The sequence below is a fragment of the Zymoseptoria tritici genome, chromosome 2 (assembly GCF_000219625.1).
Source record: "Zymoseptoria tritici IPO323 chromosome 2, whole genome shotgun sequence".
In the NCBI taxonomy this organism is placed as follows: Eukaryota; Fungi; Ascomycota; class Dothideomycetes; order Mycosphaerellales; family Mycosphaerellaceae; genus Zymoseptoria; species Zymoseptoria tritici.
Window position 1 is genome coordinate 2,210,709 of NC_018217.1, and position 23,904 is coordinate 2,234,612.

The window sequence follows — 23,904 nt, forward strand, 5'->3', positions numbered from 1 at the left end:
CCTCTCGAACGCCACCGCCGACTTCCGGCAACTGATCGCCTTAATAAGCAGCACGCAAGACGAGCAAGACAAGCACAGCATCTTGAATGCGTTTTTTATATTTTATGTTCCTGGACATTGTCGGTGCTAGAGTCATGGAATAACGCCGTCAAAGCAAGACGTCTGCCCGACAGGCTTCCTTCTTTCAAAAGAGAACCTGGACTTTAGTGTTACATGGACAACTAAGGTATCATGAAAAATACAATCCTGTACATGTGGGTATCGCCCTGCCCTTTTCATGCCCTCCAAGATACATTCCGTACTCTCTACACAGACCCCAGAAAAATTGTGCCGTTCCGTAGCCGAATCTGCCCCTTCACTACGTCCCAGAGATCTCCTTCTTCACCCACTTCTCCAATCCACCCCTCGCAATAATCTCCTGTACATTCGGGGGTAGTTCACCCACTTTCTGCGTCCACGTCTCCCCTCCCTGACCTTCTTTGACCTCAACCTGACTTCTCCTCACATCCCACGTAAACGTCCAGCCCGTGCGGACCGTCAACTGCTTATCCTGCACAGGTTTGCTCTCCGGCGCGGGAGGTGGAGAGTCAAGGCTCTCAGCACTCGAGGCGTTCCCGGTAGGTTCCGTGATGGGTGTCGTTTTGACGGGTGAAGAGGTCGTGTCGTCGAAGGTGGCGCGGAGTCGCTCGATAAGACGGGGCACTTCGACACCCATGAGCGCGTTGTTGATGGAGTTGCGAGAGAAGATGTTGCCAAACGATCCGGACACTACGAGAGGGATGCCCTTGGCGAGGATAGCGGTCGCGGCCTGTTCGCGTGATGAACCGCAGCCAAAGTTAAAGCCGCTGACGAGGATGTCTCCTGATTTGGCGACCTGGCCGAAGTTCGGGTCGTAGTTCTCCATTGTTACTGTGGCCATTTTGGCGGGATCGGCGGAGAAGGCGTCGTCGTAGGTGTATTTCCCAGGATAAATGGCGTCGGTGTTGACGTTGTCGGCGTTACACCAGACGATTTCACCGGTGACCTTTTCGGGGAAGCCGGGAAGAATCTCGGTCAGGGATGAGGAGGAAGAGGATGTGTCTTCAGAAGAAGTGCTTTCAGAGGATGATGAGCCCGCAATGCGCTGCTCGCCTTCTTGTATGGCAGACTCGGCCTCGCGGATGATCTTGTCAAGAGCGTCTTCAATGCTGATCATGCGGTCTTCGTCCTTCACGCCATCGCCCTCGCCGCGGCGCACACCCGACCAGTCCGCGGGTGTCTGATACCAGCCTGGACCTGCGATCTTGCCTTGTAGTGCACTGGCGGCGACGACTTCGGGACTCGCGAGGTAGGCTTTGGCGTCGGTGCTGCCCATGCGACCTTTGAAGTTGCGATTACTGGCGGATATGCCGACCTCACCGGGTTCAAGAAGGCCGGTTCCAAGTCCGATACATGGGCCGCATCCAGATGGGAGTGGCTGTGCTCCAGCTTCGAGCAAGACTTGCCAGTCACCGTTCTCCTCGGCAGCCTTCTGTTCGGGAATGGACGCAGCAGCGATGTAAAAGTTGACGCCGTTGGCAATCTTGGGGATCTTGCCGTCAACATCCGCTCCAGCTCGAAACACTTTGGCAGCCGCTTCGATATCTGAACGACGAGAGTTGGTGCAAGACACGAGATATGCCTTGTTGACTGGGATGTTCTGCGCTTCTAGCTCAGCGAGCGGTGTGCCGACCTTGACCGAGTTGGGACCAGAGACGTAAGGTGAGAGCGTGGCCAGATCCAGGAAGAGCTCCTTGGCATATGTCGCACCGCTATCAGCCGCGAGCGGGTCGGCGAATAGCTCGTCAAGTCTTTGGTGATTGAAGCGGTCGGTGGTCAGGCTGGAAGATGGCGCTGGCTCCTTGTACATGCTGGCTTCCGTCGCTTTGTATCTTAGCCAGCCTTTGAGAACATCGTCGATCGGGAACAGACCAGATAGAGCACCCCACTCGGTCGTCATGTTCGCAATAGCCAGTCTGTCGTCGATTGGTAGACTTCGCATCGTGTTTGTGTCTCCTGTGAATTCGATGGCGTGATTCAACACCTCGTCGTTGTTGAAGAGTCCACACAGCGCGACGATCACATCCTTTCCGGTCACGCCTTCGGGCAGGATGCCAGTCAACGTGACCTTTGCGATTGGCGGAATCTGCCACCATGTCCGTCCTGTTGCCCAAATACTCGCTGCGTCCGTCCTGACCACTGCAGTGCCCAGACATCCCACACCTCCGTACATGTTCGAGTGGCTATCACTGGCCACGGCAACAGTCCCTGGCCATGCATAGCCCTCTTCAACCATAATCTGATGTCCTATACCTCTCCCAGCTGGATAAAAGTCGACGCCCTGTTGTTTCGCGAACGACTCGATCTGCTCGTACTTCTTCAAATTCTTCTCCGACTTGTTCTGCACATCGTGATCCAGCGTCATAACAATCTGCTTGGTGTCGTGGATCTTGGTCGCTCCAATGCTCATGAACTTGGTCGCGACAGGCCATGAGTTGTCGTGGGTCATGCAGTGATGCGGCGCGAGTGTGACATAGTCGCCAGACTTGACGAATTTGCCTTCTGGAAGACCTTGGGAGTATCGCTGGACGATCTTCTCCGTCAAGGTCTGCGGCACTGGAGAGGTAGGCTTCGCATTGGCGAGGATCTCGGACGGTGCGCCGGCGAGCTGGGAGGGAAAGGCATCGGTGAGTTCGGCGAGTCGTGAAGGTCGGCTAGAGGAGACATATCGAGGGCGGTGGTGTAGGTATGAGATGGTGGGTAGAGCGGACCGGGAGACTGCTCCTGTTCGTGATGTTGCGAGGGTGTTCTTCGAGCTGCTGTCAGCACTGCGTGTATGGTGATCTCCTCGACGGTACTCACTGCTCTCGCCAGCCTTTGCAGGCTTCGCCCGACACCTGCTCTCAATGCCGCCATACTCTGTATATCTATCAGCTCCGATCACAGCGCCTGCAATGCGCGATCGAGACCAGGAGACGATGTGGTGAGTGAAATAAGATGGCAGCCAATGGCATGTGAGGTAATGAGCTCGGAAACATTTTTGGGGGCCGCGGCGATGTCGGAGGAGCTTCTGAAATGCTCTTCTGGGAGAGGCCAACTTCACCATCTATGAGTCCGTCGTTGTCTTGAACGATTGAGCAAACTTACTTTCCACTCACCAATACGATATACAGGACCTCGAAATGCCGTCCCGCGAAGATGTCTACTACTACGGTGCTGGCCCGGCGCCTCTGCCGACCCCGGTCTTGGAGGAAGCCTCAAAAGTCATCCTGAACTACAATGACTCGGGCATGGGCATTGCAGAAATCTCCCACCGCAGTGCCGATGCCAATGCCATTCTCGCCAAAGCTCAGTCCGGTCTCCGTCAACTCTTGGATATACCGGAATCCGATGGACCAGATGGATACCAGATTCTCTTCCTCCACGGTGGTGGCAGTGGAGAGTTCAGTGCCGTTGTCTACAACATGGTCAGCGTGTGGATTGCAAAGCAGCTCAAAGCAGTCGGTGGCGATGAGACGAAGCTAGCGGAAGTCGTCCAGCAAAAGCTCAAGATGGACTATCTCGTCACCGGATCGTGGTCTTTGAAAGCCTCGCAGGAAGCAGCCCGCCTCGTGGGCGGCGAGCATGTCAACATTGTCACGGATGCTCGAAAGCATAGAGACGGCAAGTTTGGCCTCGTACCGGATAAGTCTACTTGGAATGTCACCTCAGACAACGACTCCTGCACTTTCACCTACTACTGTGACAACGAGACCGTCGATGGTGTCGAGTTCCCAAGCCCGCCTTCCGGCCATAACCTGGTCGCCGATATGAGCTCCAATTTCCTCTCCCGCGCTGTCGATGTCAAGAAGCACGCAGTCATCTTTGGTGGGGCGCAGAAGAACGTTGGTACGACCGGAATTACCATTGCCATTATCAAGAACGAATTTCTCCCACCTCACGCCGAGTACGCCGACCCCAAAGTCCTCCGCAAACTCGGTCTTCCTTCTGGTCCCATCGTGCTTGATTGGCCGACTATCGCCAAGAACAACAGCTTGTATAACACGCTTCCCATCTTTGACGTCTGGATCGCCGGCCAAGTGATGGAGCGTCTTCTTGCCATGCACCCAGCATCAGGTGGTGCACGCATTGCAGGGCAGGAGAACGAGAGCAACCAGAAAGCACACTTGCTGTACTCTGCTCTAGACAACAACCCTACAGTCTACTCCGTCGTCCCAGACAAGACTGCTCGCAGCCGGATGAATATCTGCTTCCGCATCAAGGGCGGCGATGCTGATGCTGAGAAGGCATTCTTGAAGGGTGCTGAGGCCAAAGGTCTGCTGGGACTAAAGGGTCATCGCAGTGTTGGTGGTATTCGTTGCAGTAACTACAACGCCGTGCCTATCGCTGCAGCAGAGAAGCTGGCCGCATATTTGCAAGATTTCGCGAAGGCTTAGGAAGAGAGACCAGATGGTGAAAAGTCTTGTCAATTTGGGCGGCTTTTGTGCGTTAGCGTGGAGTTTTGGTGGTCTGTGATTGAAGTCGTCAAACAAAAAGGTGGAGCGACACCCACAATATACCTACAATGATAGAACGATGATTTTTGTCTAGTTGTCCATGTAACACTACAGTCCCGGTTCTCTTCTAGGAAGGAGGAAGCCTGTCGTGTGACTTTCTACTCTCAGAGGTACCTGCTATGGTGCAAAGCAGACAATGCTTTAGATAGACGTCTTGCGTTGAACACCAATCCATTATTCTAGCACCGACAACATCAAGCATGATATAGTCAAAGAACGCATGCAAGATGCTGTCTTGGGCCTCTTCTGTGTTGTCTATCTCCAATTTTCTCCTTTTGTTACAACTCATGGAACCTCGACCATCACTCATCATCATCACTCCCCATCAATTCCGCCAGCTCGGCCTCCTCCTCCGCCGTCAACATACCCTCCTTTCCCTTCTTCTCCTCATCTTCTTTCACAACGCCATTCCTCTCACGCTCCCTCTCCTCCGCAAACTCCCTCATCCCCTCTCTACTCAACCCCCACCTTCTCACAGTTCCATCAATTCCCGCACTCACCACCTCCCTCCCCTTCCTCCCTGCAACCAGCGCCATGACCTCTTCGAAATGCCCTTCGTAGTCTACGATCAGCTTCCCACTACTTGCATCCCAAACCCGGACGCCTTCGTCTCGACATGCCGTCACGACCAGTCCCAGTTCCTCGATTGGCAAGACGTCGCGGACGAAATCTTTGTGTTGGAGAGTCGTATCGGGTGACCAGTCGCGATGTCGGACGAGGTGTTTTGCAGTGAAGTCTGCGGAGGCCGTCCAGAGTCCTTCACCATCTGAGTCCCAGGTGAGAGAGTAGATGGACGTTTCGTGCGGACGGATAGGCGAGGTGACAGATTCGGGAAGCTCGTGGCAGGAGTCAAGAGAGACATGCCAGCGGCGAATCTCAGGCGAGGAAGAGGTGGAGAAGAGGGTAAAGGATTCCGAGTTGAGGGATAAAGGGTCAATGGAGAGGTGTTGAATGGCTTTGGAGTGGGCAGAGGGGAGCTTGTGCAGGATGGAGGAGGTGGTGATGTCCCAAATTATAATGCTTGCGTCGGCGGAGCCGGAGATGAGGATTGGTTTGCCATTGAGAGAGGCGGTGAGGAGTGTTTTGAGGAAGTCGGTATGAGAGGTGAAGGTTTTGTGGGATGAAGGAGAGGATAAGGGGATGGCATAGATGGATTTGTCCCAGGAGCCGGTGAAGAGGGTTTTGGTGATGGGACAGATGGCGAGGCAGGTGAGAGGGGCGGAACTGCCGTTGAAGATGCGTTCAGTCTTGCCGTCCTGGTAGATATGTGTTAGTGGTGTTGATTTTGATGAGTTGCATGGCATGCATACCACTCACTTCCAAGAAGACTCGTTTCACCTCGCCCACGGCTTCGGCGACGAAAATGGCGGGATTCGATGGGTCGCTGAATATGTCTGGACACAATGCGAGGACTTTCGACGACATCTTGATGGGATCGCCATGTTTGTTCTTGGCCTTGGCGGCTTTTCTTGAAGTTGTTGCAAGGGCTTCGGTGGTTTGGAAGAAGTGGCCGGCATCGTTGGATTTGGACATTGTTTATTGGGAGGATTGACTTCCTGTCTAGGAAGTGCAATATCAACCAAGTGAATGACTTTGCTGTTCTTCTCCCTCACGTCGGATGTAGGATCCATATTGGGAAGCTGCTGCAGAGAGTTGGGATTTGGTCGTCTGTCTTTCTAGGGGTGGGGGCCACGGCTCGCGGGATGATGTCCCGAAGCAGATGTTAGAATAGCGCATCGGAGGGAAAATAACGTCGGCTTGGACATACTCGGCAGAGCAAGTGATTGGCATCCACCCGCCGGGCGCCATCGACTCGAGCAACCGATACCTCCTATACCCGTCTTCTTGGATGGAGTCCTTTTTGGCCGTGGAGAAGCCGTCGCGAGTGGCAGCCGCATGGCCGACATGAAGCGACTCATCATGCGACCCGACCTCCTCGAGCAGTACAAGCGAACAACACACGGCTCAGACTGGACATTGTATTATTTGTACAAGTACATCTACTCGGCAAGTAGACGAGCCTCTCGAGCCTCTCGAGCCTCAGCAGCAGCCAAGCCACGCTCCACGCCACGAGGGGAACCAGAAACGTGCTCGTGCCATTTGTGCCGTAGCGCAAAAGGCAGTTACTCTCCACTCGACCAACGGGATCGCGTCCATCCTTCGACGTGCAGCCGACTCCACCTCAACTAACCACATGGCGTGAAGAAGTCGGTTCCATGTCGCACAGCCAAGTGGTATCGCAGTCTTGCTTTGCTTCTGTCTCTTCATTCTTTCTCCTCTTCTCCATCTCCCTCTAGACCATCTCTCCTCTCCCCGTTTCCTCCCCTCCCCTCCCACCTCCCACCTGCCCACCATGGCCTCCTCATCCTCCTCCTCCGAACCCCACCCCAGTCCCACCGACGCCATCACCCGCGAGCACTACTCCCTTAAAGCCGACAATGCGCGCGACAATCACGCTTTCGACAGAGTCGCGGAGGACGGCGAGGACGATCACTACGATGACTATCATGGCCACCTCAAGACGAACCGCCACCGTGGCACGCAATTCGACCAGACGGACATGAAGCGCATGGGCAAACAGCAAGAGTTGCGGAGGAACTTCAGGACACTCTCGACATTAGCGTTTGTCGTCATCTTACAGGGCACATGGGAGGTCTTGCTCGCGGCGTCGTATCAGGGTTTGGTCGCTGGTGGACTGGCTGGGCTGTTCTGGTCGTATGTCTGGACGTTCTGCTGCAATTTGTTTGTCGTGGTCAGTTTGGCCGAGATGGCTAGTATGGCGCCAACAGCTGGAGGTGAGTGCAATGGACATGTATGCTTCGCGAACGGCATTCTGAGTGATGATATTCAGGGCAATACCATTGGGTCAGTGAATTTGCGCCTATTAAGCATCAACGATGGTTATCCTACTTCACCGGCTGGATGTCGACTTTGAGTTGGCAAGCCGGAACTGCCAGTGGTCCATTCCTCGTTGGTACCATGATCCAAGCGCTGGCCACCGAGAATTACGAAGGCTACGCCGGCACGAATTGGCAAGGCACGCTCTGCGTCTGGGCCATCACCGTCCTCGTCCTGCTCGCCAATGTTTACGGAGGCCGTGCTATGCCCGTGTTCCAGAACTTGATGCTCATTCTGCACGTCTTTGGTTTCTTGACGGTGAGCTTGATCCCTGAACATTACGCTGACTCTCTGCTGATTGTCCCTCCAGATCATCGTCTGCATCTGGGTTCTCGCTCCTCGAAACTCGGCCGAAGTCGTTTTCACCAGCTTTACCGACGCCGGCGGATGGTCCTCGATGGGTCTCGCCCTGATGGTCGGTCAGATCTCCGCTATTTACGCCTGCATCTGTTCCGATGCGGCAGCTCGTGAGTCCTGATCCCACCACCTCCTTTTCAAACTTTTTTTCTAACCACATCCCACCAAGATTTGTCCGAAGAAATCAAAGATGCCTCCGTCGCGGTGCCCAAGGCCATGCTAGGCTCCTATCTTCTCAACGGTGGCCTCGGCATCATCTTCCTCATCACCTTCCTCTTCTCCATCGTCGACCTCCCCTCCGCCTTGGAAGCAGATTACGTTTTCCTCTATGTCTTCAAGGAAGCCTTCTCCCTCCCGGCTGTCAACGCCCTCGCCTCTATCGTTATTATCCTCATCTTTGCGGGAACTCTTAGCTACAATCTTAGCACGTCGAGACAGACGTTCGTCGCCTCCTTGCCTCGCTACCATAGACGAAAAGCTAACCCTTTTCACAGTTGGTCCTTCGCCCGCGACAACGGCCTTCCCTTCTCCAATTGGATCGCCCACGTGCATCCCACCCTCGAAGTCCCCGCCAACGCCGTCATCGCCACCTGCGCCTTCACCATCATCCTCTCCTTCATCAACTTCGGCTCCGACGTGGCCTTCAACGCCATCATCTCGCTCAACCTCGTCAGTCTCATGATAACCTACATGATCTCCATCGGCTGCGTACTGTACCGTCGCGTCTACGAACCCGAACTCCTGCCCAAAGCGAGATGGTCACTAGGAAAGTGGGGTGTGCCGGTAAATTTGGCCGCGCTGGCATATACGACGTTTGCATTTTTCTGGTGTTTCTGGCCGAATTATTACCGTCCGAGTTTGACGGATTTCAATTGGAGTGTGTTGATGTTTGGCGTCGTGGCGTTGATTGCGGTCGTGGATTGGGTGGTGAGGGCGAGGAAAGTGTATACAGGACCGGTGGTGTTGGTCGAGGGGAGGAAGGAGGAGCCGATGGGTGCGTTCAAGTGAGATGCGTTTTGATATTGAGAGGAAAAGTGATATGTTCGGCAATTTGTATAGATCCATCCATACCTGTCGATATCTCCATGGCTGTGGATTGTACGCATCGTGGGAGTCACCAGATCTATTTACTGTGCGCTTCGTACAAAATCTCACCGGGTCCACATCATCGATATGTGTGTCTACAAACTCTCTTAAGACTAACGTTGGACATAGGCTGGGCCGAGAGGCGCTGACGGGTTTCGGTCTTCGTCCGCGACCCAATCCTCGCGCTTGCGCTTTCGTAGACCTCAGGCCGCCTTTTCTCGGTTTGTTGAAACACTTGGGTTAAGATGGAACTGCAAGCATGCTGCCGTAATTCTTTGGAGATGGCATTACACGTTGCAGCAAAGCAGACAACTCCCTCGCCATCCGTCCATTAGAACTACCACAACTCACATCCACGACCAGAATCTCCAGGGTGTGACGTAAGTAACACGGCAGAATCAATACAATTTGTGCTTGCTCATCGGTTTCCTCCACCAGACTGCCATCGAACAGTCATAGAGCATTCACTTTGGAATGCGAGTCTTGCGGAAGTGCTCAAGCAGGACTTCATGGTCGCGAACTTGATCGTAGGCGTGGCCGGCCTTCTTGCTGTTAAAGAAGGTGTCGCTTGTAGCTCTCCCAGTCCCTGAACTGGTGGTCCTCCACGTGCGGTGCAGCCGTCGACAAGGCATGGTGAAGGGCTGTACTTGGTCGTCTTGTCTTCAAAGGGGCTCGACTTCTGAGTCACAGGAAGGGCTGGGGCCCTGACGACAGCATCGGATGGAACGCGAGTCTTGCGGAAGTGCTCAAGCAGGACATCATGGTCGCGAACTTGATCGTAGGCGTGGCCGGCCTTCTTGCTGTTAAAGAAGGTGTCGCTTGTAGCTCTCCCAGTTCCTGAACCGGTAGCCTCCTCCCTTTGCGGTGCAGCCGTCGACGAGGCATGGTGAAGGGTTGTACTTGGTCGTCTTGTCTTCAAGAGGGTTGGACTTCTGCTGAGTGAGAGGAGGGGGTGGGGCCTTCGCGGTACCATCGGGCTGGCGGCGAACGATGAGGCTCTGGAGGTTGGCGCCGGTAATTTTACCATGTCGTCTGGTAATGTGAGCCCTGTACGCTTTCTCGTTCTGGTAGATCGTGCGATCCTCGTCAGACGAGCAATCTTTGTGGCTGCAGGGTTGTGGGATGAGACCACCAAGAGGGTTGTTGGAGTGCGTCTCGGTGTTGTGGCGGCGGAGTACACTCATGGAGGCAAAGGATGTCGACTCGCACCCCTCTTTGGGACACGGCTGCGGCCATTGAACGTTTGGGCAGAAATCCTTGTGTTTGTCCATATTGTTCTTGCTGGAGAACATCCTGCCACACTGATGCACACAAGGGACTGTATTCTTTGCCTCGAGCTCGGCGATCTCATAGGCAGCCTCATGGGAGACCATTTTGCAACTCTCCTCATGAATCTGAAGGAGTTCCTTGCGCGTGGTAGTGTAAGTACAGCCATAGATGTGATTGTTGCATGGGTGGATTCACTCCGACGGTGCATCCCGAGAACCACCGATGAGCAGATGGAAGACGTGCTGGAGGACTGCTCCATGGGCGGTATGGCTGCTGACGTTGATGGTCGAGGCCCGTCGCACGAATTCCAGATTATCGTCGGGTGTCATCCAAGCAGGCAGAGAAGCAGAAGAGGAGGAATCCTGTCCGACGGCATAGTCAAGTGCGAGATCCTCAAGGTCAAATGCACGCTCCTCACTCAACTCTTGACGGAACAGCATCCTGTCGGCAGTGTCGGCGGGCTCGCGGAGGGCTGGGTCGAGGATGAATTCGGTTTCGTCCGTGGTGGCGAGAGGAGCGGGGGTAGCACTGGCGACTGAAGAAGCTGATGTAGCACTGTCGGAGGAAGCTGTGTCGATGTTGGATACCGAGCCAGAGGGAAGATGACGCTTGTTGGTCTGCTCGGCTCGCCAATCCTCGCGCTTGCGCTTGCGGAGACCGCTGAACGCCTGGTTTCGGTTCATTTGGACAGCTGGCTCGCATGCTGCCGTAACCTCCGCTTTTGTGTGCTGAGCTTCCTGAAAAGGCTCGATGGCGACGGGGATGGATTCGGTTTGGTCTTGATACGGATTGGCAACACGTGCACTGTAATGATCGAAGTTGTAGTCTCCGATGTAGTGGGCGGTAACGTTGACAGATGTTGTAAGATGACCGAGCCCAGCACCGACGCCGGCGTTGGCCGTGCCTGTTATAACGTCTGGGTTGTTGGCAAGATCCCGTGCGGCACCGCGGCGGAGATCATAAGATTTGAGGACTGCGAGCAGACCAGCAGCCACAGATGCTTGCTCTAGAGTGCCATCCATCTGTGTGTGGATGGCCGGCTCCTCGAGATCGAGCCCTATACTACGTGCACCAATCGCGCAAAGGACGGGGTGTTTTGGATTCTTCCAAATGACCTGTCGGCTGGGGCGTCGCGCGAGGTTGGTAATGAGCTCATCGATGGAGGTTTCCTCGACCTGGCCGGTTCGAAGCGCGTGGATCAGGAGGAGTTTGATGGGGCAGATGGTACAGTCTTCAGCCGGAAGTGCGTTGAGCGGAACGGTGCGATTCTTGTGGGAGTTGAATCTAGGGAGGGGAATCAGCAGGAAGAACGGCGGCACGACAGCCCAGGCAGACACTCACTTGTGGCCCTTCTCATTGCGGATGACGACGGTGGCAGAGAGATCATCGATGGGTTTTCCACCCTTCTTCATCGTGGCCGTAATGTCCATGTAGGCGAGATAGTTGAGATCGTGGTCTTGGAGCCAGGCAGTGGTAATGTCACCGGGGCGGCAGCCGAGCGCGGAAGACAGAGTAATCGACAGGCACCGGTAAATGACAACGCTCCAGTCGGGCGCTCCGGAGTTGCATGCGTTTTTGAACATGGCCGTGACCAGCTGGCGGAGGACGAAGACCCCAGCCCATCGACGGATGCGAGATCTGTCTTGGGTGACAAGCCCCTGCTTGAGGAAGGTCTCCACCATGGCCTTGATCCGCAGGCGAGATCGGCGTGAAAGAACAAAGTCCTCGTACTGGAAGACGCAGTGTAAAACAGTCATGGTGATAGCTTCCTGCATCCATGAATGAGAGAGCGCGTTGTCACTCCGCGGCTTGGTGCGTGTGATGACATTCTCCCAAAAGCGTATCAACTCTTCACAGTTGGGGATGATCTTGGTCGATTGAGTCCCGATCTTCTCTCGCCAGCTGTTGAAAAGGTTGCGCCATCGCCGGTGACGGTACTCGGTTTGGGGGTTTTGGAAGGCCTGAGTGAGGTTTTTAACGAAGGACTTTGATCGGCGTCTGTCCGCGTCGTTGGCAATGTAAGAGCCAGTGAGGGTGGGTTGGAAGAACGGAGGAGGCTACTCACCTTCGAGCAACTCATCAATGCCCTGCTCACCCACATTTTCGAAACAATGAGGAGGCGCGTCGATTCATATCTGTCGATGTTTGGAAAAACGTGGATTGTACGCATCGTGGAGTACATACTGTTTCATTGCCGTGCATGTTTTCTACAACTCCCTCAAAAACTCCCTCAACCCAATCGGTTTCCGCACCGCATTGGAGTATCCTTCATGAAAAGCCACCCACACACTCGGCCCCATCTTCTCCTTGTCCTCTCGATCCTTTGTCTTCTGCGCCTCCACACCCAGCGCTTTGACCGGTCGTCCGAAAAAGTCTTTTGCGACGCGTCGATTTGCAGCCGCCATAGCCTCCGCATCGCCGACAGGTGCTCCTGCTCTCTGGGCGGCTGCGATTGAAGAGGGAGCAGAGGCGGGCGCAAGACTCGAAACACCCAGACGGGCGAGACGCGCTTCCTCTGCGAGTCGGAACTCCTCCTTCTTCCATTCCTGGTCGAGGACTTGCCGGACGGCGAAGCGGGTTTTCGACGCGCCGGCATCGCCAAAGCCCTTGCCGCCCGTCTCGAAGGTGCACAGCGTATCGAGGGGAGGCTCCATGCGGTAGATCCACTCGTTCGCGCCGCCGAACATCCCTCCTCCGCTTCTGCTGGACGAGTCGTCCGTGACCTTGACCCTGTCGAAGCGTACCCCTGTCGCTGACATGGCGTTGACGGCACGCTTGACGAGGGTCTGTTCTGACGCTTTTCGCACGGAAGCGATGGATTTGTCTTTGTTGCTGCCGCCAACGATGATAGGGTTGATCGAGGGTGTGAGCATGCGGAGGAGGAAGGGTTGGAGGTCCGTGGCGAGATCAGGTACGGAGCTGAAGCAGCGGGAGAGAGGGACGGAGAGAGAGGATTGCAGGGTTTGGAGATGGGCGGAGTTTTGTTTTTCAGTTTCGTGGGCGGCCCAGGATGCGCCAGGACCGGAAAAGGGGTGAGGTGCGGGTTCGTCATCGGCCGCGTCGGCGGGAGCGATGTATTGGGAGCGAGTTGGTGAGGCGAAGAGGTGATGGAAGGCCAGGATGGGTGTGCTGAGGTATGGTGCCAGTTCCCATTCGTTGGTGGTGAAGACGGCGGAAGAGAGCTTGTCGTGGAAGTGCAGCCATTCGTAGGCGGAGTCGGGTTTGGAGAGGAGTGTGTCGTCTTGGAAGGGATGATCAGGATAGGAGGAGAAACAGTCGCTCATGATGCGGTCCGTGTCGCCATGAGTGTTGATGAGCTCGCGAAGCCGCCCAGTTACAGTGCGGCGAATGCCTTCTGCGACGCCTTTGACGCCAGTATTGCCAGCAGAGGTGTGTTGTGATGTGACAATGTTGGACTGCTTGGGGAATCCTGCGCCTTCTTGAAAGACTCGATCCACAATGTCCTTGGGTCCGCCTCTTCCCAGTCCCCTCGCTGCGCCGCCATCATGTGCAAGATCTTTGAGAACATTGTCTTCCACCCATTTCCGGGTCAGACTGGCATCGTTCGAGGCACGTAGCTTGCCTGCCACCCACTCTCCGACGACCATAATACCGCGCATGTCTCCCTCTCCGGATCCGCTACCATGGCGATCTTCCTTCCGATTGCTGACTCCCCATGTTGCCTCGCAAAGCCTTCTCACGCCGTCCGTCTCGCAAGGCACGCCTTCTTTTTGGAAGATGCCATGTAGTCGAGAGATCATGTTTTGCACCGGCGCTTTTCCGACCCGAATGACTTCAGCGACCGAGCTGTTTCGCAGAGGTCGAAGCGAAGGGTGGTATACGTCGTTGCACACCAAAATCAACGGACGCAGCATTCTGAATCGTTCGCCCTTTTTCTTTTTCGTCGGCGCTTGCTGCAGTGAGCCTAAAGGTGTCGAGTTCTTTTGGTCCAGCATGATGAGATCGATCAAAGCCTTGACGAATCCGCCCTCTCCACTTCCTCCGCTGCCTCCTACGACACCATCGACCTCGTCTACAATCACGCATACGGGCTTTCCAGCTTTTCTTGTGTGCCCACTTGCAGTCTTCGTGTCAATTCCCTTGACGTTCTCTGTGCCAACCATGTCCCGAATCCGGCCCTTGACAACACTGCTGCTTCGTTCATCACTTGCGTTAATCTCTTGCACCTCGTATCCGGCTTGTTTGGCGCAGACGTGTGCGAGTGTTGTCTTGCCGAGTCCAGGCGGCCCCGTCAAAAGAAGGATTTTCCTCAGAGGTCTCTCCACGAATGCTGTATCGTCTGATCCTTTTGGCTTCTTCGGTCTGTATGAGCCTGGAAACACGATCTGGTCCCACCTTTTCAGCCAATGCATCACCGCACGATGTGTCCGCTCGTCTCCGATCAAATCCGTAAACTTCTTCGCGCGGTATTTTTCTGTCCATAGTAAGGAAGATGTCTTCGAGGCCAGCTCGGCGGGTGGAGTTGGAAGGTCGACAACAGTCGGCTTGGGTGTCGTCTCTTCCGCTTGAGCATCCTCCAGTAGACGATGGATGTCAATGCCAAAGTAGGATCGCTGCGCCTTGATCGTGTGCGTTTGCGGATCGACAGGCTGTTGTCGAGCCTCGAATGTATGCGTCGCTCCAGTGTCACTCCTCTTGTTCAACGAGCTCTTTCCCAGCCCAAGAGAGCTCGTGCCGAGATCAATGTCTGCGAACTTGCGTTTCTTGATCGGCGATGGCGTGAGAGGCGGCGAGGAAGCCATGTAGGGCATTGCTACTGGCGAGGAGCCCTGTTTCTCTTGAGCGTCGCTATGGAACACGTCCGAGATGTTCCAGCTTCGATGTTGAACCACAACGCCGGCTGCGTTTTTGGCGCGTTTCGTCTCGACGGCGACTTCGTTCAATGCCTCAAGGTCGTCGGAGAAGGTCGTAGGCGCAGTACTGGCTGTCGTAGGCGCCTGTTGTGTCTCGTGCAAGTCGTCCAATTCGTCCGATCCGGGTATATCCTGAGGACTGCTCGAGGGATACATTGGATGTTGCTTCTCTTTAGCGAGACGCGTTCGTCGCGACTGGACGTGAATGATCAGAGTCGAGATATAGCCGGCCGTACTGGAGGGTTTGTCTTCCAGCCCACCGTACATTGAATCCTCCCGCGGGGCTGGACAGGACAGGTTCGGTTCCTTTCCTGCACGGTCACCTCATGTGCCTGCAGGCGGTCCCTTGGTCATTTGTGACCAGGGCACCTCATGGCAAGGCTCGCGAACTTTGCATCTTCCTCTTCGGCTCTTCTGTCTTCCTCACATCATCACAATCACACGTTATTAATTTCACGCTCCATTCGCCATCTCGCCGAATTTATCCGGATTCGTGCCCTGATGTGGTGCGCGTTCTCATCCCCGCTCAACGCACCCTCGTCGACCGTCATTGACTCCACTCGTTCCGGACACCTGGGCGGACCACCTCACCGGAAAACTCTCCTTCTACCACATCGTCCGGCGCCATGTCCGTCTACGCGACTTCTGCAAATATTGTCCGGCTGGAGGACTTCCACATGGGCGCCACCATTCCCGAGCGCGGCCATAAGCGCCCCATCTCCGGTCAACCCGACCAAGAGGCGGTGATGAAACGTCTTCGCGCTGGCCGCGAAGATGAGGCTCCTGCCACAGCTGGTGCGGCCAATGCTTTGCAGTGCTCCGAGTGCGGCAAGTCTTTCAAGCGGCTGTACACATTGAAGCGCCATGTTGGGCAGGTCCATGGCACCGAGAAACCTTTCCAATGCGGCTTCGACGGCTGTCCGGAGTCCTTTGCGCGACGTGACATGCTTGCACGGCACAGAGCTACTCATGACAGGACGGGCTATGTGACTTGTAACGGATGCCATGGCAAATTCCGGCCAGATTACTATCTCCACGAGCATCTACAGGCACGACGAAATACCGCATGCCGCGCCGCTTACAATGCGAAGATCATGGCAGAGATGGATGGTCCTAATCCCCAGCCGATACCCAGTCCGAAAGTTGTCCATCCGGATGGACTTCCAACCCCGCCATACGATAGTCCTATGCAGGCCTCCAGGACTCCTTCTGATCGCCCTCCTTCGAGCAATGGCGACGATTCGCAATTTGCGCTAGGTACAAACAGCAGTGTGGACGCCATGTCGCAAATTGGCGAGGAACTGTCGCCAGCTACGTCTCCTTCGTATAGTGAGCCAGTCCGTGGGCCGGATCGCTCGCAAGACGTATCTCCATCACAAATAGAGGCCTACGTCCCGACAGCGGGGGATCACGCGGATATGAGCATGCATGGCCAGCTTCTCTCCGACGTGCAAGGAAAGCCATGGCCAATGATGCAAGAGCAGCAAGTCCCAGCCGTGCAAGGACAGCCATGGCCAACTATGCAAGAACAGGTAGAACCGGCTATGGAAGAGCAGCGAACTCCGGTCATGCAAGCTCAGCAGGTTCCGGATGTGCAGATACCCGCGACTACCATCCAGCCCGCACTCGAGACTGGTTCTCCTTCCCAGCCCGTATTCGTGGCAGACGACCCCAAACCTGAAATTTCCTGGATTGAAATGGACCCAGTACTCTTTGACAGCGCAGAGAGCGAAGGCGGGGTTTTGGAAGAACTGCAGACTGTCTTTGACGGCTGGCAGAACCTCCAGCAGCAAGTGTCGAGGCAGCTTCCTGATCAGCGTTCGTCGGTCGGTCGGCAAATATCCCAATGCGGTCCTACACTCGGCGGCAAGACGTACTACCGACCCCTTCTTGGCAGCGATTGTGAGTTATGTGGCGATCTCCTTGGCGAAACAAAGGCCGAGGTCTATCAGCATGCTCGAAAGCATTTGTTCCAGCCACCGACACCGAAAGAGAAATGCCCGCAGTGCCGGCTAAAGTTTGTGCACGCGCGAGATTTGGCTGCGCATAAGAGCTGCAAGAGGACTTCACGCCGGTTCCCAGAGTGTGACTACATCGTCGCCGATGGAGACGACTGGGTCGGCTGGGCACTCGAAGCAGATTCGGCGTCGCGTCGGGAGAATTTGGAGTCCGAACTGCGAACATGGGAAAAGGCACAGCTTTTCCGATATCTGGAAGGCGTCTACACTCTTCTCCGGGACGAGAAGGAGTCGGACACCAAGTCGATAAAGAGTCTGCCAGACAGGCTGTCCAAAGCGTCATCAATGTTCTCCGCACAGAGTCTGATATCCTTCCAGTCTTGTCTGACGGATTTGAGAACTTCGCAAGAAGGACATGATGTCGATCAGCTGCAACAACTCTTCTCTGGCTTCGCGCTCGACCCAGCGCATGGCTCGCCATCGCCACGTCCTACCTCCTCCCGTGGTCCGCGCCGCCATACAACGGCGACACCTACTAAACCTCCTTCTCGCGGCGGCACTCAGCCTCGGAACTACCGCGTTATCATTCTCGGCGCGTCCGACAGTGGAAAGGCGAACATTGCCAAACAATTCTCTGAACAACGTTTCAGCGAGGAATGGGAACCGCACTTCCTCGACCATTTCACAAAGCACATCAACGTGGACGATTGCCCGGTGTCTCTCAACATTGCGCCTCTCATTCCCATCGAGGAGAATTCATTCATGATCAACGAATCCATCCGCACCGCCGACGGTGCCATCCTCGTCTTCAGCATCACCTGCTCCAAGTCATTCACGGAAGCTATCCGTTGGCGCGAGCGCGTGTCTCAGATGCGAAACGAAATGTCCGACAACTTTCCTATGGTGCTGGTAGGGAACAAGTCGGACTTGGAAGACGACCGGGAGGTGGAAGCACACAAAGCTACGAAACTCGCACGGCATTGGAACGACATGCCTTATTACGAGACCAGCGCGAAGGTCAACCTCAACCTGGACGAAGCCTTCCACGATCTGGGCAAGCAGATGCTGAAACGCGAAATGGACATGGAGGCGGAAAATGCAGGCATCCTGCCGAGTCTGGCGAGGAAGATGCCCGGACGATTCCCGTTGAGGAAGAAGTCGAATCGGAGTCGGAAGATTCCGTGGGCAGGGAGTATTTGATTGATTGATTCGTGGTCTCATTGTCTTTCATTCGGATCTATCATGGGGATGGAGTGGGAAGCGTATTTCAGAGCGTTTCGCTAGGAGTTGGGGCGATCTGAATTGGATCTATATGTACTTTAATAACGTTTTGAGGTAAAGATCTAGTATCTTGCCATCTTATCTACGACTATAACACCGTGACCGTCATCATCCCGGCTGGTAAGGTAGATGACAGTATTGCTGCGCGCCGCAAATTCACCAAACAGGAACAGCCGAACTTTAAGAGGCTAGAAAGGAGTCTGGAAGCCCTTGTGGTACTGTCTCAACTGCATAGACTTTCGACTATGAGGCTTCTCGACTAGACCTTTCAAGTACTTTTCGCGCTTGTTGCTGGCGGACCAGATGTTCCGGAGCGGTGAAGTCGATCTTCGATCTTCAATGAGGATACAATGGCAGCGAGTTCGCAACCACATCGTTACAACAGCACCGAATCTTGCAAAATGCAACATCAGATCGGTCTATGTGATGAAGCAACATACCTTACTCCTGGACGCAGAACTGCCATGGCAGTGCAAGAATGGCATCAGCCCACCAAAGAAGGCCTCAATGGCCATGCGACCAATCACAAAGCTCCAGAATGGATTACTCCCCGCATGATCATCCTCGATCAAAGTTTGGACTTCTGGTAGCCTCTCACACAAAGGGAACCTCTCCTTTGGGGTTGGCGGGGAGAACGCGTTTCTCTGTCCCGCCCTCTTTCTCTTTCTTCTTGCTGTGCTCCTTCCTCTCCTATACCAACGACACTCAATCGACGAACTATACAACGACAACTCTTCCAAACTACCCATTCAATCCCTCAATCGAGATGTCCGTCTGCCCAGTTGTAGGGACTACGACCAATGTCCTCCCACCCCACCACCCGGCGGTGTCTTCTGGTAATAGACCTTCCCTCAACTCTTCCGCTCACCCTGAACCTTCTGACTCGACTCTCCAGACCCCGAGGCCGTCTGCCCTGTCACTAACGCTAAGGTGAAGGACCACAACACCATTGTCAACCACCCCTCCGCTCCACACATCCCATCCGATGACTCCTCCGCCATGGACGCCTCCTCGTGCCCAGCCCTTAAGAACGCCAACGCTGGAGAGAGTGTAACCGATGCGACATGCCCGGTCGTTGGTCCAGTCAATGCTCACCTCCCTCCGAGTCACCCGGCGTTAAACGAGAAGGATGCGGGCGCCGTGTGCCCCATTACGAACGCGAAGTTGGAACACCACAAGGGAAAGGTTGCGAACCAGTGAGTGTCTTCAGATGAGAGATGAGACTAGGGATGTGATGCTGACTGATATAGCCCGACTGTTGCCAACGACGCCGCAGCAAAGCAGTGCCCAGTTGTTGGCGCGTCTGCTTAAAGAACGAGTGACGACTGTCAAGTGAAATGAACGCTGGCCGTGAGGAAAGGCAATGATCACGAATCAAGGATGGAAACACAGAACGGATCATGGATTTGCAACGGAAAGGAAACTGGTGGAAATCTGTTTGGATTTGGGGATCGAAGTTTTCTTCATATTTCTGTTATGAAGTTTCTCGCTGCACTTTTTGAATCACTGTCCGAGTCTTCTGGGTCCGCGTGTCGTGAACGCTGGTGCTGATCACGTTGAGGCGGCGCCCCCAATCTGTACGCCGTGGAACCCCATTCTGTGTCGTCTGGGAGGTCGCGCTCCCGCGAGTGCTGCCAGAACTTGAGAGTGCAAAGTCGCTTCGAGAATCTGGATGCAGGTTGCTGTAGTAGAGAGTGCGAGCGTGCATTGCCGGTTCGCTCCTCATTGCCATGCGACCGCATGCAAGGCGAGTCTTGATCTGAGGTGCCTACGCTAGGCTTCTGTCTCATGCACGATTCGCATGTGACAATGTGACCGTCGTTAAGCTCAGCGCAGAGGCCAGATGATGGGGTACTCCTCCTTGGGACACGGGCAGTCTTCGATGAAGCCGATGTAGAGAGCTCCCACCAACCCGGCGGCGATGCCGACGTTCAGAGCATACTCCTTGTAGCGCTCGAAGCGAGCTTGGTTGAGCGTCTTCGCGGTGGAGGTAGAGAAGAGCGCCTTGCCCGTGGAGAGGCTGAAGCGCGGGCTGGTGTGGGTGCGCGCCAAGCGAGTGCTGCTGAAGGCGGTGCGAGCCATGGTTGCGCGCGTGGACAGCATGATGAGTGCTTGAGGTCGGTGGTGTCGAAGCGTTTAACGTTCTTGTGTGTGTCGGTGAGATGGTGTAAGTGTGTTGTCGAAGTAATGCTCTGGTAGCTCTGTGGGTATAGGTATGCACAGGTAGGTTTGTGTTTGTTCGAAAGGTGTTGGTGAATCAAGGAGCGTGGTGAATGGAGTCAGGCTTCAAGGAGCGTGTGGCCTCCACCTTAGCTTTGTTGATGATGTTGGTGAATTGCGCAGCGATCGACTTTCGCAGGAGCACATGTGAGGATCGAAGATTGATGTTTTTGTTTGCTCTTTCCGTCGTGAAGTGGTTTGGTCGCGCTCAGATCTCAGATCTCAACAAGCAGACGGAGTCCGATCTTCACGAGCCAATGAAAATGAGAGTGATGATTTGACAATGGTGAATGAGAATGCGAATGTGTATGTGAAAGTAATGAGACTACGAAACTGTCTGGCCTACCTCACTCCTGGTTCAGATCTGTCTTTCGAGAGCTGAGGGCGTCCGATTTTAATGGCAGGGCTCGAACGGCTTCCAGAGAGTGGCCGAAGCCACTGCGCGCCAGCGAGGCCCGAGTCCTTCTACCAAAGCCGAACCAACAGGGCCAGAGCCACCTTCACGTTATCCCAAGATCCCATTCGTGCATCGATGTGATCCGAGTGGGAGATGTAGCGTTCTTGGTAAGGAAGATTCTGTCATTGAGCGAGCTCTAAGACCGTCCAGCTAGAAGGCACGTATTCGTGCTCTGCGACAATCTAGTAGAATAGAGCCAGGTGGAAGAAATGTCCTGGCCATATCACAATAAAAGATGTCGTTAATGAGTGAAGAGAGAAAGGAAGAGAAGATGGCTCTCGTCGTCTGAGTTTTGTTGTCCGCTCAAGGACGGGCCTTCCCGTGCAGGCCTTAACGATCCAATCACTGCTAGACGGAAGGTGCTGTAAGCGCAATACATTTGATGGAGAGGGAAGCTAGTATTTCACGACACATGCTCCCTCCTTCATAGATAGTCGCCACGAGTCCGTCTTTTCTCCTTTCTTGTCAGGCTGTCAACATGATGCGACACAATCTGCTACGCTCGCTTCCGCGACACGCTGCTCGGACGAGCGTCAATGCCGGAAATGCGTCGCGCACCTTTGCCTCGAGCGCGAGACGGCAGGCCGAGGTGGAGCTCACAGTGGATGGCAAGAAGGTGTCAATAGAAGGTATGCCAGTTGAGGCGTCTTCGCAGGATCATCAGTCATATACTGACACGATCCTTCAGCCGGATCCGCCCTCATTCAAGCCTGCGAAAAGGCCGGCGCCACCATCCCCCGATACTGCTACCACGAGAAACTCATGATTGCCGGAAACTGCAGAATGTGTCTGGTCGAGGTCGAGCGCGCACCCAAGCCCGTGGCATCCTGTGCATGGCCTGTTCAGCCTGGTATGGTCGTCAAGACGAGTAGTCCGCTGGTTCACAAGGCAAGAGAAGGTGTGATGGAATTTCTTTTGGCGAACCACCCGTTGGATTGTCCCATTTGCGACCAGGGCGGCGAGTGTGACTTGCAAGATCAGAGCATGAGATATGGTGCGGACAGAGGACGCTTCCACGAGCTGGAGGGCAAGAGAGCGGTCGAGGACAAGAACATTGGACCTTTGGTCAAGGTGTGTACATCTGGAGCGCCGTCATGCTGGTCGTTACCTTGACTTACCCGTACAGACTTCCATGAACCGCTGCATCCACTGCACACGCTGTGTCCGATTCGCCAACGATGTTGCTGGAGCTCCAGAGATGGGTAGCACTGGACGTGGCAACGACATTCAGATTGGAACATACCTCGAAACCGCCCTCGATACCGAGCTTTCTGGCAACGTTATCGACCTGTGCCCTGTCGGAGCCCTCACGTCAAAGCCTTATGCATTCCGCGCTCGTCCTTGGGAACTATACCACACTGAGACCATTGACGTTCTCGATGGACTGGGCAGCAACATCCGCGTGGACGCCCGAGGTCTTCAGGTCATGCGTGTTCTGCCCAGACTCAACGACGATGTCAACGAGGAGTGGATTAACGACAAGTCTCGATTCGCCTGCGACGGTCTCAGCACTCAGCGTCTGACAACTCCGCTCATTCGACGAGACAACCAATTCCAGCCTGCAACTTGGGAGAACGTCCTTGTCGAGATCAGCGAGAAGTTCAAGGAACTGGCGCCAAAGGGAGATGAGGTCAAATTTGTTGCTGGACAGCTTGTTGAGACCGAGACTCTCGTAGCCGCAAAGGACTTGGCCAATCGTCTTGGATCCGAGAACTTGGCTTTGGACCAGCCGCAAGGCTCAGCACCTCTCGCTCACGGTATCGACATTCGTTCCAACTACGCTTTCAACTCCAAGATTGTGGGTGTTGAGGAGGCCGATGCCATTCTTCTTATTGGCACCAACCCGCGATGGGAGGCCGCTCTTCTTAACGCCCGAATCAGGAAGCAATGGATCCGCTCCGATCTCGAGGTTGGTGTCGTCGGCCAGGACTTTGAATCTACCTTTGATTACGAGAACCTCGGTGCCAACGTCAACGATCTCAAGAAGGCACTGAGCGGATCCTTCGGCGAGAAGCTGAAGTCTGCTCAGAGGCCAATGATCATTGTTGGCTCTGGCGCTGTTGAGAACTCCGATGCCAAGGCTATCTACGAGACTGTTGGATCGTTCGTGGAGAAGAACAAGGCCAACTTCCAGACCCCAGAATGGAACGGCTTCAACGTTCTTCAGCGCGCAGCGTCCCGCACTGGTGCATTTGAGGTTGGCTTCGCAGTCCAGAGCCCAGAGACAGCAAACACCAAGCCAAAGGTCGTCTGGCTGCTCGGCGCTGACGAGATCGACGCTTCGGACATCCCCAAGGACGCCTTTGTCATCTACCAAGGCCACCACGGTGACCGCGGTGCCGCACTTGCCGATGTCGTCCTCCCCGGTGCTGCATACACCGAGAAGGGTGCCACATACGTCAACACCGAGGGCCGTGTCCAAATGTCTCGTGCTGCAACATCAGTGTACGGTGCAGCCCGTGACGACTGGAAGATCATTCGCGCCGTGTCAGAAGCACTCGGTGCACCACTTCCCTACGACGATGTCGAGGCCCTCCGTGACCGCATGGAGGAGATCTCCCCCGCCCTCCGCCGATACGACATTGTCGAGCCCACATCCAAAGAACTGCAAGCCCTCAGCAAGGTCCAACTTGTCGACCAGAACAAGGGCGCCAAAGCCACAGGCGCCACATTCCAGAAGGTCATCGAGAACTTTTTCCTCACAGATTCCATCTCGCGATCATCACCCACCATGGCGAGATGCTCGGCAGCCAAGGCCGCGAACAACCCCAAGACGAACTTTATGGCTCCTGGATACCCTGAGCCACAAACGCACTACGGCCCGAGTGAACTAGCAGGTGCTTCCGCCTAGGGTTCAGAAGTCGTTGATTTGTGGGTTCAAGGTTGTGCTAGGGCATAGGTGTGTAAATAGGCGCTTCCGGCGTTCAAGC

General features: G+C 54.9%; 10 protein-coding genes across 10 annotated transcripts; 6 read left to right on the forward strand and 4 right to left on the reverse strand.

Annotated features, from left to right (window-relative positions):
• Nucleotides 1-358: 358 nt before the first annotated feature.
• On the reverse strand, nucleotides 359-2,992 carry MYCGRDRAFT_68535 (homoaconitate hydratase; the record flags this gene model as incomplete). Its single annotated transcript, XM_003855441.1, has 3 exons — nucleotides 359-544; nucleotides 647-2,827; nucleotides 2,881-2,992. 3 exons carry the CDS (start codon nucleotides 2,932-2,934, stop codon nucleotides 359-361), a joined length of 2,421 nt encoding a protein of 806 aa, XP_003855489.1.
• Nucleotides 2,993-3,145: 153 nt separating this feature from the next.
• On the forward strand, nucleotides 3,146-4,812 carry MYCGRDRAFT_55454 (uncharacterized protein; the record flags this gene model as incomplete). Its single annotated transcript, XM_003854961.1, has 1 exon — nucleotides 3,146-4,812. One exon carries the CDS (start codon nucleotides 3,201-3,203, stop codon nucleotides 4,452-4,454), a length of 1,254 nt encoding a protein of 417 aa, XP_003855009.1.
• Nucleotides 4,813-4,876: 64 nt separating this feature from the next.
• On the reverse strand, nucleotides 4,877-6,107 carry MYCGRDRAFT_90862 (uncharacterized protein; the record flags this gene model as incomplete). Its single annotated transcript, XM_003855440.1, has 2 exons — nucleotides 4,877-5,830; nucleotides 5,892-6,107. The coding sequence occupies 2 exons, from the start codon at nucleotides 6,105-6,107 to the stop codon at nucleotides 4,877-4,879; spliced, it is 1,170 nt and encodes a 389-aa protein (XP_003855488.1).
• A 1,027-nt stretch (nucleotides 6,108-7,134) lies between these two features.
• MYCGRDRAFT_84685 (uncharacterized protein) lies at nucleotides 7,135-8,837 on the forward strand (the record flags this gene model as incomplete). Its single annotated transcript, XM_003854962.1, has 5 exons — nucleotides 7,135-7,369; nucleotides 7,426-7,730; nucleotides 7,783-7,939; nucleotides 7,999-8,269; nucleotides 8,324-8,837. 5 exons carry the CDS (start codon nucleotides 7,135-7,137, stop codon nucleotides 8,835-8,837), a joined length of 1,482 nt encoding a protein of 493 aa, XP_003855010.1.
• A 1,538-nt stretch (nucleotides 8,838-10,375) lies between these two features.
• MYCGRDRAFT_90864 (uncharacterized protein) lies at nucleotides 10,376-12,285 on the reverse strand (the record flags this gene model as incomplete). Its single annotated transcript, XM_003855439.1, has 3 exons — nucleotides 10,376-11,468; nucleotides 11,526-11,914; nucleotides 12,250-12,285. 3 exons carry the CDS (start codon nucleotides 12,283-12,285, stop codon nucleotides 10,376-10,378), a joined length of 1,518 nt encoding a protein of 505 aa, XP_003855487.1.
• Nucleotides 12,286-12,391: 106 nt separating this feature from the next.
• MYCGRDRAFT_99173 (uncharacterized protein) lies at nucleotides 12,392-14,956 on the reverse strand (the record flags this gene model as incomplete). The annotated part of the gene is made up of 1 exon (XM_003855438.1): nucleotides 12,392-14,956. The coding sequence occupies one exon, from the start codon at nucleotides 14,954-14,956 to the stop codon at nucleotides 12,392-12,394; it is 2,565 nt and encodes an 854-aa protein (XP_003855486.1).
• Nucleotides 14,957-16,472: 1,516 nt separating this feature from the next.
• On the forward strand, nucleotides 16,473-17,046 carry MYCGRDRAFT_79495 (uncharacterized protein; the record flags this gene model as incomplete). The annotated part of the gene is made up of 1 exon (XM_003854963.1): nucleotides 16,473-17,046. A coding segment is annotated over one exon (510 nt), but the record flags the coding sequence as incomplete, so codon positions are not given.
• A 546-nt stretch (nucleotides 17,047-17,592) lies between these two features.
• MYCGRDRAFT_30706 (uncharacterized protein) lies at nucleotides 17,593-18,180 on the forward strand (the record flags this gene model as incomplete). The annotated part of the gene is made up of 1 exon (XM_003854964.1): nucleotides 17,593-18,180. A coding segment is annotated over one exon (588 nt), but the record flags the coding sequence as incomplete, so codon positions are not given.
• A 799-nt stretch (nucleotides 18,181-18,979) lies between these two features.
• On the forward strand, nucleotides 18,980-19,776 carry MYCGRDRAFT_103310 (uncharacterized protein; the record flags this gene model as incomplete). Its single annotated transcript, XM_003854965.1, has 3 exons — nucleotides 18,980-19,133; nucleotides 19,193-19,493; nucleotides 19,548-19,776. The coding sequence occupies 3 exons, from the start codon at nucleotides 19,064-19,066 to the stop codon at nucleotides 19,606-19,608; spliced, it is 432 nt and encodes a 143-aa protein (XP_003855013.1).
• Nucleotides 19,777-21,400: 1,624 nt separating this feature from the next.
• Nucleotides 21,401-23,825, forward strand: MYCGRDRAFT_99175 (uncharacterized protein; the record flags this gene model as incomplete). The annotated part of the gene is made up of 3 exons (XM_003854966.1): nucleotides 21,401-21,603; nucleotides 21,663-22,045; nucleotides 22,101-23,825. 3 exons carry the CDS (start codon nucleotides 21,453-21,455, stop codon nucleotides 23,823-23,825), a joined length of 2,259 nt encoding a protein of 752 aa, XP_003855014.1.
• Between the last annotated feature and the right edge of the window lie 79 nt (nucleotides 23,826-23,904).